At 38.5% G+C, this 15,143-nt stretch overlaps 2 protein-coding genes across 9 annotated transcripts; one reads left to right on the top strand and one right to left on the bottom strand.

Annotated features, from left to right (window-relative positions):
- Window positions 1-716: 716 nt before the first annotated feature.
- On the bottom strand, window positions 717-14,871 carry Zasp66 (PDZ_signaling and DUF4749 domain-containing protein Zasp66). Of its 8 annotated transcripts, none has more exons than XM_018099838.2 (9): window positions 14,670-14,861; window positions 12,020-12,168; window positions 11,655-11,958; window positions 4,841-5,041; window positions 4,697-4,776; window positions 4,091-4,162; window positions 2,147-2,306; window positions 1,459-1,497; window positions 717-1,394 (listed from the first exon to the last, which is right to left on the bottom strand). In XM_018099838.2, the coding sequence occupies exons 1-9, from the start codon at window positions 14,841-14,843 to the stop codon at window positions 1,308-1,310; spliced, it is 1,266 nt and encodes a 421-aa protein (XP_017955327.1). In that variant the 5' UTR covers window positions 14,844-14,861; the 3' UTR covers window positions 717-1,307. The 8 variants fall into 8 exon arrangements, with proteins under 8 accessions (XP_017955327.1, XP_017955328.1, XP_030240623.1 ...); XM_018099839.3 differs by lacking the exon at window positions 14,670-14,861 and adding an exon at window positions 12,931-13,282; XM_030384763.2 differs by lacking the exon at window positions 2,147-2,306 and having other exon boundaries at window positions 14,670-14,867.
- On the top strand, window positions 5,619-8,140 carry Cdc6 (Cell division cycle 6). Its single transcript, XM_018099826.3, has 2 exons — window positions 5,619-7,243; window positions 7,302-8,140. The coding sequence occupies exons 1-2, from the start codon at window positions 5,794-5,796 to the stop codon at window positions 7,718-7,720; spliced, it is 1,869 nt and encodes a 622-aa protein (XP_017955315.1). The 5' UTR covers window positions 5,619-5,793; the 3' UTR covers window positions 7,721-8,140.
- Window positions 14,872-15,143: the final 272 nt, after the last annotated feature.

The raw sequence follows: 15,143 nt of genomic DNA, 5'->3' as shown, positions 1-15,143 counted from the left end.
GCAGAGAAATAACTGCGTTACGCTCTAGGGTTTTTTGATTTTGATTTTGATTTTAGTTTCAATTTCGATTTAGTTTCGTTTGATGACACACATGAAGGATTTTATTCGCCAAGGTCGTTGAAGTCTATTCAAAGTCTGTTTCTTAATGGAGCTTGTGCGATTTTCGTCAGCCGTTGACCGTTTAATGGGGGCGAGCGCAATGTGGCTTGTCCAAATCGTGGATTACTAAAGCGATGAAGTGAAAGTACATTATGTATAACAGACAATGGTTAGAGTCGAAAAATGTATGTGATGTCCGTGTGTTTGCGTTTGAGTTTCAGTTTGAGTTTGCATACACATAATTTCAATAAAAATGTGTTTAATTGCGTGCGTGATTGATGGACTTCAAATGTGGTAAATAGATTTATTTAAATATATATCTAGAGATCTGCCGAGTCATGTTATGCAAAGTTTTTGGAAGTATCGGATTACGGCACAGAAAACCAGGGAAATTGAAAGTCACTTAGCTCTAATTAAATGCAATTATAAATGGGGTGTGCCCACTCTCAAGAAAAGTCTGTTTGCATTCATGGAGCGGGATATATTTGAATATAAATAATATGTATGCGACTCATTGAATCTCTTTATAAATTTAAATAACCGCTTGCATACCCTACTTATTTCTCTTTTATATTATAAATGAAAAATCATTAAAAACAGCAACTCTGCACAGATAATTCAGGGTATCTGCAAGTCGGGCACACCCGACTCCAGCACTCTTACTTGCTTTGCTTTATTCGGTTTCATACATTTGTAAGGACTAGAACCACTCGCTGTTGATTTCGAACGAAGTCAACTTGAAATGAACATAAATAATATATTTAATAAAAATCTTTAACTAAAATTAAATTTCTCTTCTCTTTTTGGTTTTTTTTTTATTGACTATTGCGCTGGGAGGCTGACAAAAAGGCTGACAAAAAAAACAATTGCACTCAGCAAAGAGTGAGTTAATTTTGGTTGTTGTTTGTTTAAATTTATAATAATATTTAGATCAGCTCCTTTGAATTTCTGTTCCGATTCGTAATATGTATATATGTATATATATTAGGGGTATTCCTTTGGTTAGTTGCTTCTCTTGTCGTTGTTTTTTTGCTTTATAAATTATTTTTAAATAAGTTAAACAGAATTTCATAAAAATCCGCTAAATTGGTTAAGTAACGCTTAACTAGCAACTGTTGTTTGTTTGTTGTTATTTTAATTGTCGCCGGTTGCTGCTGCTGTTGTTGTTGTTGTCGACTGTTGCTGCTGCTGCTGCTGCTGTTGTTGCTCTAGTAGTCAGTGGCACCAATAACGCTGTACATCAGACGATTGAACGAGCCGCTCTGGCGTATGTTTTCATCGTGCGTGTTTACCACCTGTTAAGTAGAGAGCATATGTTAACTGATAACAGCGCTGTTAATATGACCTTCTGTTACTTACATTGTACGGCGGCCGGGATACTGGCGCTGATACTGGCTTCTGTAAAGGCATTTATAAGGAATGTAGAAATAAAGATAAAATTTGCTTAATGGAGAGAAATATTCCAGCTAAATTGATTTCTTTTTTTTTTTTTTTTTCATAAGTTATGAGCGTGCTTTCTGTTAGTTAGTCCGTTATGTTATGCCAAAAATAAGAAGCTGATTGTGACTCGGAAGAATATACACAGAGATGTGATTAATGATGATGCTGTACGACTTGCAGATTCCATGACAAGTTATCCAAAATCAAAAATAATAATGTTAGTATGCGGCATAGGGTTAGTTAACATTGCATTGCCTGACAGCACATCAAACATACGAGCGCCGCTTAACATTCTGCTAGGCATACGAGTATATAGCATTGGACAGAGGACACACAGAGAGAGGACAATAGAAAGAAACAAAAAATGCTGTGACGGTACTATAAACAAAATTTTGATTTGACTGTACGTGAGACGGCGAGATACATTTAGAGATAATAGTAGACAGAAATAGAAAGATATTCAAATAGTGCGCAATGAACTGGACAATTGATTTATATATGTATATATCGTGTCTATCACACCGATATATATCTCACATATAAGTTTTTGTTTTGAGCTGAGAACAATTTCGATTTGATTTCGATTTGACAGTTGACGCGATCTTACCTTTCCTGGAACCAATCTATTCGGCTGGTAGACCTTTGTCTGCACAGGTATGGTTACTTCCTGTGGCGAGGATTGACCATAGCTGCTGTAGCCGCCCTCCTCTTGAATGGCTCTGTAGGTTTCGCTATTCCTTGGATCGTAAACAACAGTTTTCTTATAACTGTTACGTCGATTCGATTTATCGAGTTTGCATATTTATCGATTGTTTTTGTTTTGATTGAGATCGTTGAAAGCGCCATATTGTGGTAAATATTATATGTCAAAATATTTAAGGTTATGCATTTGTTTTAAAGAATTTTTTAACGTTATGTCATTTTTATTGTTGTTGGTTAAGTTCATATATGTATACAGGTGTATATACATATATGAATTGTTTTTGTACATCGGTTGAGTAGCGTGAGACAGAGTAGTGAGAGAATAGAAAGAGAAAACAGGATGTGCACAAAATACGTTAGAATTATTTTTGTTGTTTTGTGATTTTTAATTCTTTTTTTTTTAGTTGTTTTCCAATCAAATAGCCGTTGTCTTAAAACTCGACATTTTCTCAAAAAACTTTAATTAATAAGTAAAGAAAAATTCAACAAATCTCTTACAGCTAATTATTAAATGTAAATTGTATAACAGAACTGCATAACAAAAAGTTGAAAGTTAATATTTAAGAAAAAAATTGTATTAAATAGTTGATTAATTGTAGGATTCGTGTTAGTCAGGTACTACTGTTAATACTTAGTGGGAATTTAGGAACTTTGTTGTTGTTGTGTTGTCTTTGACACTTTCAGTTGGATAAATTCAGCAAACGTCTTTTTTAGGAACTTTTGTTTTGGGGTTGGTTTTTGTGTTTTGTTTAGGGGCAATTCTTGGACTAAGGGACTTTGGGGGTATGTCATTGCTCTAGTTAAAAATTGTTGCTAATTTTGTCATTAATATCAAAAAACAATTTATATTGTTCATAGTTATTTTTGTTGATAGAGCTGCTGCAGTTGCTGTTGCCGCTGTTGACGTTGTTGCTCGGCAAGTAGATCTTTTTGCTTTTGTTGCTCCAGGATTTTACGTTTTTGTTCCAGGAAAGATAGATCGATGAAAATTCTAACATTAATCGTGCAGCTAAGTTCTAAGTTTGATAATATTTATTGGCTAGAGTATTGTGTTTTGTTGGTATAAAATATAAATATTTATATACTTATATATAGAGATTGGTTTGGTTAGGCATCTTATCCAATTAGAAGAATTGATCAATTCTTATTAAGAGTACATCATCTAACATATTTACAGCATCTGTCCTAATTGCTTTTCACCTTTCACAATTGCGCCTCATATGCCATTCTAATAGATATTCGGTCAAAGAACAACAAGGAATAGGACTTGAGGAACTTTAAACTCTGACTTCGAGAGGTTTTGATTTTCTTTGTTGTCTCCAGATTGCGTTAGGAATTGGAATCAAACAATCAGACTCATACATGTAACATATAGACAGCACATGCACTCATGACCTTGGGTCTAGCTGTACGTATATATATGCATATATATAGGACATACATGTAGGTATGTGTGTATATATACTTGATATGGGATTAGGACTATACACAGGTTGCAGCTTGTTGTGGCTGGGTGTACAACAATTCGGTTAATCGTTCGTTGGCAGGCAGAATAATATGTGAACATATACATATGGTAAACTAGTACATCCATACGGTGTACGTGTAGGAAAATTTTGTAATATTTGTAAAATTTGTGTACGTAGCAAACATTCAAGTTTCCAATTAAGCCTAATAATCAATCAAGTTTCTAGAAGACCGAATGCTTGGCCTCTGTTTGTTTACGATCTTCAAGGAAATGCAAGTCAATCAATCAATTCAGTAAAGTGTATGTATATATAAATATATGGGTGTATATATACGTGTTTATATATATATCAGGCTGTGCTCAAAATATGTTTACTTTTACCCGTCAAGTTTTGTTGGCAAAGGACGATGCAAAGGACTTTCCTTCAAGCGATTGCTATCGCTTGTGGCAAAGCTACAACAATATACATAGAATATATTTAAAGATATATGTATGTGGTGTATATATATAGAGAGAGCATTTGTATGTATGTATATGTACGTGTGTATATAGAGAAACATTGAGCAAGTAGTAGACATACAACATCTATAGACTCCCTGGTCTAATGGGTCTTATATGTGTGTGTCTTATTGTAGTTTTAGTAAATTTTGTTTTGTTTTTATTTTTATAAATAATGGTTTAGGTCTTAACTAGGCACGGACTTTCGACTAATCAAAATAATAGATCTATATATATATTAGTTGAAAGCTTACTAAGGCGCATCTTAAGAGCTGCATACAAATTGTTGACAAAAAACTACGCAAACCAAAGTATTTTATTCAAAATTTGATTTTTTTTTTTTCGGTTTCCAAAAAATATTTCAATTTGTTGGTTGTTAACAGAGTTTCAAAAAGTTTGCTGGTTAGTGTATTTGTCTTTTGTAACTAAGCATTTGATATTGTCAGTTGAGGAGCTTTAAAGAGGAATCCAAATGAGTGGTAAACTTACGGAACTGTTGTTCTGATGGTGTCCTCAATATTGTTGCTGGAGTAGAGACCAATTGGCGAGTTGAATTGCTTGTGGAAAACCTAAATAAAAATGGTTAATAATATTGAGTGTTTTCGCTAGAAATTTGAGGTTTTTGTAGCTTACTCTGCCAGTGTCGGCATCCTGGCCAACAACCTTGTGCAACATGGTATCGGCAACGCGTTGCTTCATGATACTGTCATGGTAGTCGTGTCCGGGATGAGCGCGCACAGCTGGATTTGGATAATGTCTCAGATATGATTCTGTTGTGGGCGCATCCTTTTTCACTTTTGCACCGGGCAGCACCAGTGGAGTTGTTCGGTATGGCTATGGGAACACATATACAAAATTGATGATTAAATTTATTGATTTGTTTATGCCACACAGCTTGCAAACATTTGCCAATGCCTTTCAAGCTAGTGCAATCTAAATAAATAATAAAATACTATGTACAAAGTCCGTTGGGGCAGCATCCAAATGTATTGAAAACAATTCGATATGCTTTATTTAACAGACAGCTAAACAATTTCAGTGTATTTTGCATTTGTGTGTGTGTGTGCGATTTCTGTATAAACTTTATTTACGAAAATTCCATTTTATGTACGAGAGTGTGATTGCCGCAGTCTATACACATACATATATTTTAAAAATATCTCAGCGTTGCGAGGCTAGACTAATATTTATAGGTGCTTACGTAAGCGTTTTCGCCTTCGTCCAGCAAAATTTTCATTTTCTGCTTGCTGTTTTATTTTTGAAAATCAACGGTCACACGCAGTCGCACAAGCGCGTAAGTAATTTAATATTCAGTGCGACAAAATTCAAATTTTCAAATTTTTGCGCCAATTATCGAGTGCAATGTTTCGTGCAGTGCTGTAAAGTACCGTGAAGTGCTTTACAGCGCTGCCAGACTGCGACAGCTGCAGCTGATCGTGAAGCGCAGCTGAGTCGCCTTTCGCGCCTTTTGCTTACATTTTCATTGTCACACATCGCTGAAAACTTAAACCTAGCTTAGATTGAAATAAATCCTCATTGCATACTAAGTGATCAATAAGATCAATAAACTTAACAAAGCTTAACAAATGGCTGCCGTACGCCGCTCCACGCGCTTGAGTAGCATTAGCAAGTCTGCCGTAGCAGCAACTGCGACGGCAGCGCTGCCACAGTCGTCGTTGCCCTCAACGCCACGACGCTCAGAAATTTGGCGCTTGAGGCAGACGAAACGGATCGAAGACAGCGACGACGAAGATCAGGATGATACTATTAGTGTAATTTCAGAGAATAACGAAAACAGCAACCTGTTGAATCAAATGGACAAAGCGGGCAAACGTAAGACAGCCACTGCGGCAAAAATCAAAGAAGCGCAACTAAAGACGCCACGCAGCAATAAGAAAACGACGACAAAAACTTCGGTTGCAGCTTTGACGAGCAGAGCCAAACAGATTGAGGCTAATATACGTGCTACAAAATTGATGGATGAAAGCAGCAGTAGCAGTAGCAGCGAAGAGGATGAGCAAGATGATACTGCACATGTGTCGCCGCCAAAGCAGCGGAAGACGCATCCGTTGCCACAACATTTGATCAGCCCATCGCGACTGCTGGACAGACTGAGCATAGATGAGCGCGTTGAGGAGGTAGAGAAAGTGGACAAGGAACAAACAAGCAAGACTGAAACGGAATCCAAAGAGGCAGAGAAGGAGGCGAAGCCATCACCTCCACGTAACAAGTATCAGAATGCGCGCCGGGTGCTAAACAGCGCGGAGACTCTCAATCTGCCTGGAAGAGAGCCACAACTGCAGGAGCTCCGGGAGTTTTTCACGTCTCACCTAGAGTCGCAGACCTCGGGTAGTCTCTATGTCTCGGGCCAGCCAGGCACGGGCAAGACAGCCTGTCTCTCGCTGCTTTTGAGAGCGCCCGAGTTCGCCCAGAGATTGCAACGTGTCTACATCAACTGCACGAGCATTGCCAGCGTGGGTGCTGTCTATAAGAAGCTGTGCACAGAGCTGCAGCTGAAGCCAGCGGGGCGTACTGAGCGAGACCATCTGGCGGCCATCCAACGTCATCTACGCACAGCCAAACGTATGTTGCTCTTGGTGCTGGATGAGATCGATCAGCTGTGCACATCAAGACAGGAGGTTTTATATACGATCTTCGAGTGGCCCGCTATGCCAGGTGCTCGCATCTTGCTCGTTGGCATTGCCAACAGCTTGGATCTCACAGATCGTGCGCTGATGCGTTTGAATGCGCGCTGCGAACTGAAACCAAGACTGATGCACTTCCCACCCTATACCAAACCACAGATTGTAGAAATCTTTAAGTCCCGTCTAGCCGAAGCTGAAGTCTTGGACGTCTTTCCACCTGTGACGCTACAGTTGCTCGCGGCGAAGGTGAGCGCTATTAGTGGCGATGTGAGACGCGCTTTGGACATTGGCCGACGCGTTGTGGAGATTGCCGAGCAGCAGAAGAGGGCGGGCGAAAAGGAGTTCAACATGAAGGCGCTTGAGCTGGACGGGAACAGCGCACAGGTTGAAGGTAAAGAAATAGTATGGAATGGTATGGACAGCTAAAATAATATATATTTAATTTACAGACACCCTCAAGCCCGTACAAGTGAGTCAAGTGGCTGCTGTGCTCAACAAGGTCTACGGCGCCTCACAGAATCTAGAGGAGGATATCGAAGCTGCCTTTCCACTGCAACAGAAGCTAATGCTCTGCTCTCTCGTGCTAATGCTGCGCAATGAGCGCAACAAAGACATCAGCATGGGACGCCTGCATGAGGTGTATAGAAGGGTGTGCGCGAAGAGGAACATACTCGCACTCGATCAGGCAGAGTTTGCTGGCACTGTGGATCTGGTGGAGACGAGAGGCATTCTGCGTATTATGCGCAAGAAGGAACCACGACTCAACAAAGTGGTGCTGCAGTGGGATGAGGAGGAGGTGCACGCAGCACTGAGTGACAAACAGTTGATTGCTTCCATCCTCAGCGACACGGCCTGCCTGGCCAAGTGACGGATCATGATCTTCATCATAATAGATTACCTTTAAGAAAATTAGCTTTTAGCCCATTTCACTGCTGCCGTTTTTATTTAATTGCGCATTTCTCACAATTTATTCATTCACCTTGGCCACAAAAAAGAATCGAACAATTTTTGAGAGGAATACAAAAATAAATTAGAATTTCTGTTCATGCTAAATTTAAAATTGTGTTGCTAGCGCAAGCACGAAGAATATTTCGAAATATACATTTGAGGGTCACTTTCGAATGTTTTTAATTGAAATTATGATTTTTATAAATTTAAGTCAAATATCGTTCATATTGGAAAAATTCACACAAATTGTTGACAAACTCTCACACATTGATTTCATATAGCTCTTAACTAAATAGTGTTAAATTAAATAAATAAATTAGTTTTGCAATATATAAATATATATATGTATGTATATATGTAAATATCTATCTTATGCTAGCAAACATTGTTTAGCAACAATTGTTCACTTTCGCTGCGCATTTATCCGACATTATTTGAGGCAATGCCAAAAATCAAGTCTAAGCTCTTTTGCTTTTGGGCATTAAACTAATTATCGCCCATGCCGTTTGCTATATAGTCATTTTTAGATTAATTTCATTTCGAATAATTTTGTTTATTATTCTCGCTCAACGCTTTTCTTTTCTTTTTTGTTTTTTGTCCATCTAAAAATATCTATCGAGTTGGTTTGAATTACATTCGAGAAAGAGCTTTGAAAAATATGTTTCAGCAAAAATGTTCAATTTGTTTTTGTTGCTTTCAACGCACAAATATGTTTAAATAATAAGCTAAATGGTGGGTGTATACATAGAAGAAGCAGAGCAGAGAGACCGCGAGAGAGCACATCTTAGATATATATTTATATGTACATATATATAGTATAACATTTTTAGGAAAATTTCAGAAATAATTGAAAAACGTTTTCCAACTGTTGCTTTCGTTGACATTTGTATTTGAACTTGAATTATACAATTTTTTTTCTTTTGACAGTAAAGGTGACGTCTTTCAAGTGGCCAAATGTTTTGAGCACTGAACTTAAATGTATTTTTTTATTGTTATTCATATTTTGGCTTGTTCCATTGCTGCACTTTTTGTAAATCTTTCAGAATTATTTTCAGTATTATTCTTATTTCCAAAAACATATTAAGGATAGATTTACTTCTCCAAGAAATTATAAAAAATTATTATATTATTTTCCCTTTCGGAAAAAATATTAGTTATTTATTTATTTTTAATTGTAGTATGTCTTGAGCTTGCACTTTTTTGAAGAAGCTTCTTTGGTAGGTTATTAATTTGGGCTCTTTCCGTTTTTGCTAGGTGAGTTCGTAATGCTTACTTGATATTGAATGCACTCATTGAGGTCTGGCTGCTCCTTGTAGTAGACGGGAGATCCATTTTTGAACTGAACGTACTCCATTTTAATATGTGTGTGTTTTTATGTAGTTTTTTGGTATTTAAACTTTAAACTCCTTTATTTTTATCAGCAAAATTTGGAATGGAATAAAAACGGGAAAAATTATAGAAAAACTCTTACGTAACGTTAAAAAGCAATTGCTAAATAACACTATTTAAATTTTATATGAAAATTATTATTTATTTATTCTCTTTCTCTTTCTCTTTTCTTTTCTTTTCTTTTTTTTCTTTTTATGAATTGGGAAACTTGCTTTTATGGCACGTTTAAAATAACGCTTCTTCTTCTACTTCTTCTTCTTGTACACCACTCTTGCGGAGATCGCTTCACTAGGCTTTGGATGGATCTTGTATCTTGTTGTTTATTTTTCAATATTCCGAACGCAACTGATTTGAAAATTTTCAGATGCTGGCGAATTATTGCTATTTCGACTGCGCGGAATTCCAATCCATCTATATAGAGTCTCTATATATGAGTTGTAGCTGTCTATGTGTATGTATGAATTTCTCTATGTGTGTGTGTGTGTATGGTCATATAGCACAGCCAGAGTGCGAGTGCTGACGGTCAGAGGCCGTTCAAACCCACGCACACCACCGCACCACCAGCACACATTGCCACATCCTCTCACTCACCCATACATTCTCTCTCAATTTGTTAAAGATACATATTCTTACGCTAAATGTTTTTGTGCAAATAGATTATTCACCGAGCGTAACATTCAAATACAACAACAACTTACATATAAACTTGGACTTGGATGCTGCCGTGAGCGCTTTTCACAATCGCCCACGCGCCGTAAGAAAAACCCCGCCCCGACATCACCCTATAACGGCATGCATATATAAAATATACATACATGCATACATATATGTATATCTATATAATAGATACATATGTGCTGTCAGTTGTTTGTCCTGCCTATTCACAAAACAAAATTGTATATCATCCATATAATTTAATTGACGATTTTTGGAGCAATTTATTTTTTCAAAACGAGGTTATTTGTTTTCATCATAAAATCTAAATAATTCCACAAAAATGTTGCTCTATAGCACAATATTGATGTGTTTCAGTTTGTTTCAAATATTATATACAATATCGATATTTATAGATATAACATTGGCATTTTGTGCTGCAACTAATTGCTGTCAAAGAATCAATTGGCACTGGATTCATCATGGGGACAGGTGTAATTAACCTTCATTAGGCTAGACGAGGCGTCAAAGAACTTTCAAATTTCAAGGTACTCATAATTTACATGAAATTATGTTTATTTTTCTGCCTCCAAAACTGAAGGTTATTTGTTTAACATTAGGTATTTTTACAGAAGAACATTCATTGAGTGGGTTGATCAAAAAGTTTTTCGGAAAAGAATAACAAACTGATCTTGGCAGCTTAAGAAAAATCTATTTTTATATATATGACAAGTTTTTTTATTTTAATTTGGGCTATTTTTATTTGACTTTAGCATATCTTACAATCATATTTTTTGACGAGAAATCCTAAAAAATAGATAGACAAGCACCTTGATTTAAATTTATGTTACATTGACAAACAATATGGCAACCTTGACAGGTGGCAGCACCCGCCGGTGAGGTGGGCTGGGCGAAACACTTTCATTGGCATTGCCTGAAGAATATCACAAGGTAGCATCCGACAACAGGCAATGCACATGCCCACGTAGACTGATATACTTGGCACATGTTTGATTCATATACATACATAAGTACCACAGATATATATATGAGGATACGTATGTATGTGTATGTTTCAGTATAATTACGCTGCTCACCTGCCTGCAGCTGAGTGAAAATGTTCAGATTCATGTTTTTGTTTATTTGCGCCGATGTTATTTTCATTTTGCTCATAAAAAAGGGCGTTCGTTTGCCTTTTTGTTTATTTTGTTGCCAATTTTTCCACCTGCAGACTGCGTCACAAGACTTTCCTGTTTAGCGTACAAATTTTCGCAGCTAATACTTGTGTGTGTATATATATCTATTTTGGCTATATTTAGATTGTGTAAACAGTCAAACCTTGACCACAAAATGTCTATCCTCTGATGTCAGCAGATGGCAGACGGACTTTACAAAATTCATATCTATTTCATAGCAAAATTTATTGCCTCCATCAGGGAGTCAGATTTGTACAGAAAATCATTTTTTCGTAGCATACTTTTAAGCGCAAATTAAATAGAATTGCCTGCCAAATATGGTGGATATTCATGTAAATTGTAAAGGAAATGCGACTGATATTTTTCATTGCATAATTTTATGCGCCGAAATAAATAAAAATATTTCCCCAATGAGAAAAGTGTACACGTAAATTATGCACAGGGTAAGAAGGTATTGATTGCTAACTTTAAGAAGTAAACAAGTGAGTAAAGCGAAAATATTATTGATATTTGAAAAAAAAGTAAACAATGTAGTAAAAGCAAACAATTTTATATTGAACTTTATGTGAAGCGGAAGTGTTAATTGTAGCCAGCCCTCGGCGCTCCGCCACTCACCTGATTAACAATGAGCGCTTGCTCCTCGGCAACATCCTGTTGATGATCGCGAGTGGCCTTTGGAGCAAACACATTGGCGGGTGTCACATAGCCACCCGAGGCATTTAGCTGCGGAAATACCGTTTGGGGCAAGGTATCTACGGGCAGCTGCAGCGCACGTTCGAAATGACTGGGCCCGGGTAGGAAAGGTGATGGACCGCGGTGCGGATGCTGCGATAATTCCGGACTGGCTGGCGGCAACTTTGAACTGTTGCCCGCACCAGCTTCCTGATTGACGCCCTGCGTGTAGGCAATTGTGTTGTCTCTGCAAGAGTTGTTAATCAATAAAAGTGCTGCTTGCATTCAAAGATGTGTCATCAGCTCACCTGTGCACCACTAAACGTATTTCGTTGCCAGCTCCGCGGAACAGCTGCTGGGCATCGGCGTGACTCAAGTCGCGTGCATCATACTCGCCAATCTTGGCTATAATATCGCCGCGCAGCAGCTCCCCATACGATGGGCTGCCCACTTGCACCTGTGGGCGAAGGTTAGGCACATGAGATGCTTGTTAAGGCACTTGAACAGACCTACGACGCCCTTGACATAGATGCACAGACATCATATTTATGACGGGGGCCTTTTCTATTCCCCCACACCCTTTGCATTGTTTACATGCGTCGTCTTCTATCCGCTGCTGCGCCTCAATTAGTTTTACTGGCGTCTCAGAATATGCAAATCTTTGGCAACGATGCCATTGCAACATTCTCCTAGCGCTCTAGTGTGAGTGCGTGCCAGTTTCGCTATTAATACCCTACATTTGCGAAAAGGGTTAAAGGGTGTGCTAGATAGAGTAGAAAGTCGAACGCTAAGGCTTCTTAATAATCTCTATTCTAGCTGAAGAGCTTTGCTGTCAGTAAGGTAATAGATTTCTGTTTCTATCTCTTTTTTTTGTCGCTGCAGAGTATTTGACAGTCGTACAGTGCCATCTTGTGATACCTTTACTGTTTTGATTTGTTGTTGTGGTTTGTTTTGTCACTAAGTAGTGCAGAACCCAAAGGCCAAAACAGTTTGGCAACGATAATGGACAGTTCTCTGCCGCGCCGCTCTGTGCAACAATTGTGATGAATGGGCCGTTGAGACGACATTCAACCACAAAGCGACAGGCGACCAGCAGAACAGCGAGCAGCGAGCAGCGGGAGGAGCATCAGTGCCAGCTCTTCAGTTCTTCAGTTCTTCAGTTCTTCAGCTGCTGCTGCTCTAGTTACATAACGCACAAATCCCACACTCTACACATTACCCTGGTGATGATTAACGGCGTATCCAAATCGTTGCCACCGACCAAACGAATGCCCCAGGGCGTGGCCTGGCCATCGCGCTGGAGCTGCACGGCAAACTCATGGAGCTTGGGGCTCATGTTAGACTCCGATATTGATAGAAATTTGAATTAAATACGTTTTCACAGCAGGCAACTCAATTGAGCATAGTTAGAGACGAATTGCCTTCTTCACACTTGATGCGCGAATTTTGTATTGTTTGTATTGGCTCAAAGTGCTCAGCCCGAGGCGGAGGTAGCGCGTGCAGCGCGATTTTTTCGCGTATTATTCGATCGCAATGCTGCTCAAGTACTAATTTTAAAATACAATTTGTATTCCTTTTTGCAGCGATGGCAGCGAATGATCGTGGTATACTACGAATACATTGCGCTACAATCATGTAGTCAGCAGCTGAGAAACATGAACTCAATCCAAATGCCAATAATTTTCATCATGCTGTACAAGCAAGAGCATTTCGGTTCGCTCGCTGCCATTGCAGGCAATTGAGATATTATTGAGAAATTTCATACTCAACAGCAATATACATATGTATATGTGTATTCCAGCTAGAGCAACAACGTTCTCTGGTCAGCTCTTTCATCCAGGTTGCATAGGCAAACTGACCCTGAATATCGGACGCCACATGTCGCCTCATCTGGGCGCATACAACACGATAATCACTCTAGAGATGATGACGAACGTTGGGGCATATGTTTTGCTTGCTTCTTTTTTCGACATTTTTATTATTTTGTTGCTCAGCGTCTAGATCGCATTCAAGCGAATGAGAGGCTGTAATTAAATTTATTTACTGGCACGCTTCAAATGGCGGCACTAGCAACAATAACAGTCGCTCATTCAAAACAAACAAATCAAAATGTTTGCGGCATTAGTCAATGAAACGTACAACGCGTCGTATGCGCAACATGCACAGAATATTTCTTGGCCCTTTCCAGAAGGCCAAGTTGAAATGGTAGGGCATTAACATATATACAGCTATATAACGCTGAATATATATTCAAACAAAAATTTCATTTGCCTTTGTTTTTGGCATCGCCGTTTTTACTTCTTACAACGGAAAAGACGGAAATTTTTGTGCTTCCCGTCGTTTTTCGAATTATATACATACAATATATATGGACAGGCATTTATTTTTGCAACCTATTTATTCGATTTGGTCTTCTTTCATTTTAGCCGAAAATTCTGAAATGTTTTTACTATTTACAGCCTGAATTTCTTGAAATGAAAATTCTTTCATTGCAGACCAAGAGACAAAAGTCTAATCAATTTTGCAATTGTCCACTCAAGTCAGTGATTAGCAAACGTCATAAATTTTTCAAAGCTTGTCAGTAAATGCATAAGCATTTAATTCAAAAAATCATTTGATTTTTGGCAACCGCAGCTAAAAGCATTTGCGTCGATTTCACGCTTTGTGCAAACATTTATGAAATATATGTAGATACATATCTAAATGCAGTTTGGGAATATCGAAAGTTGTATGTTGTTTTATTAAAGAGAAACTGCATCCGTGGCTAATTAATTAAATTGTGGCCAAGTTATTTACGAGCCGCCAAGTGCAAAATGTTATTGAACTGATTTCTGATGCGCTGACCGAGAGGGTATTGGGGCCAAAGCAGCGACGATTGACAAGCCATATGCCATATGCCAACAGCAGAGCATAGTCAGAGTGTGGGTGCGGGTGCGAGGGGCTGGTGTCGTCACTTACCCCATTATATAGCTCATCGGCAAAGTGGACACGCTTCTTGTGGCCGCAGCTGCCGCGACGGCGCAAGGTGGAAATCGGAAATGTGCTCGTTGGTTTAGAGACTATGTCATGTCCATTGTAACTAGGCACCTTCCAAAAAGCCGGTCGAACGTATGACGATCTGTTGGTCGTCATTGCTGGCCAACGACTAGCGTAAACAAATGGAATGCGCCACAAAAACCATATAAACAATTTAGAATTGCTCTCGCTCTTCTATTATACGGCCATACGTCTGCTCACGCCGACGCGTACGAGTAATATAGACGGCCCAAGCAAACAAAAAAATGAGAATAAACTATCGTTCGCCTAATGAGCACAAAATAACATGGTAATTATACAATCGGCTGAATTGGTGAAGAGTAACAAGTGCAATTGAAGCAATGAAAGAATTATTCCAATAGAACTGCAGATTTATACATTTGAAATTTAGCGCGC

This window comes from Drosophila navojoa, chromosome 4 (assembly GCF_054131105.1).
Source record: "Drosophila navojoa isolate 15081-1374.11 chromosome 4, UAZ_NAV_1.0, whole genome shotgun sequence".
In the NCBI taxonomy this organism is placed as follows: Eukaryota; Metazoa; Arthropoda; class Insecta; order Diptera; family Drosophilidae; genus Drosophila; species Drosophila navojoa.
The sequence above is the reverse complement of the archived record's forward strand: the minus strand, read 5'-3'. Positions and strand labels throughout refer to the sequence as shown.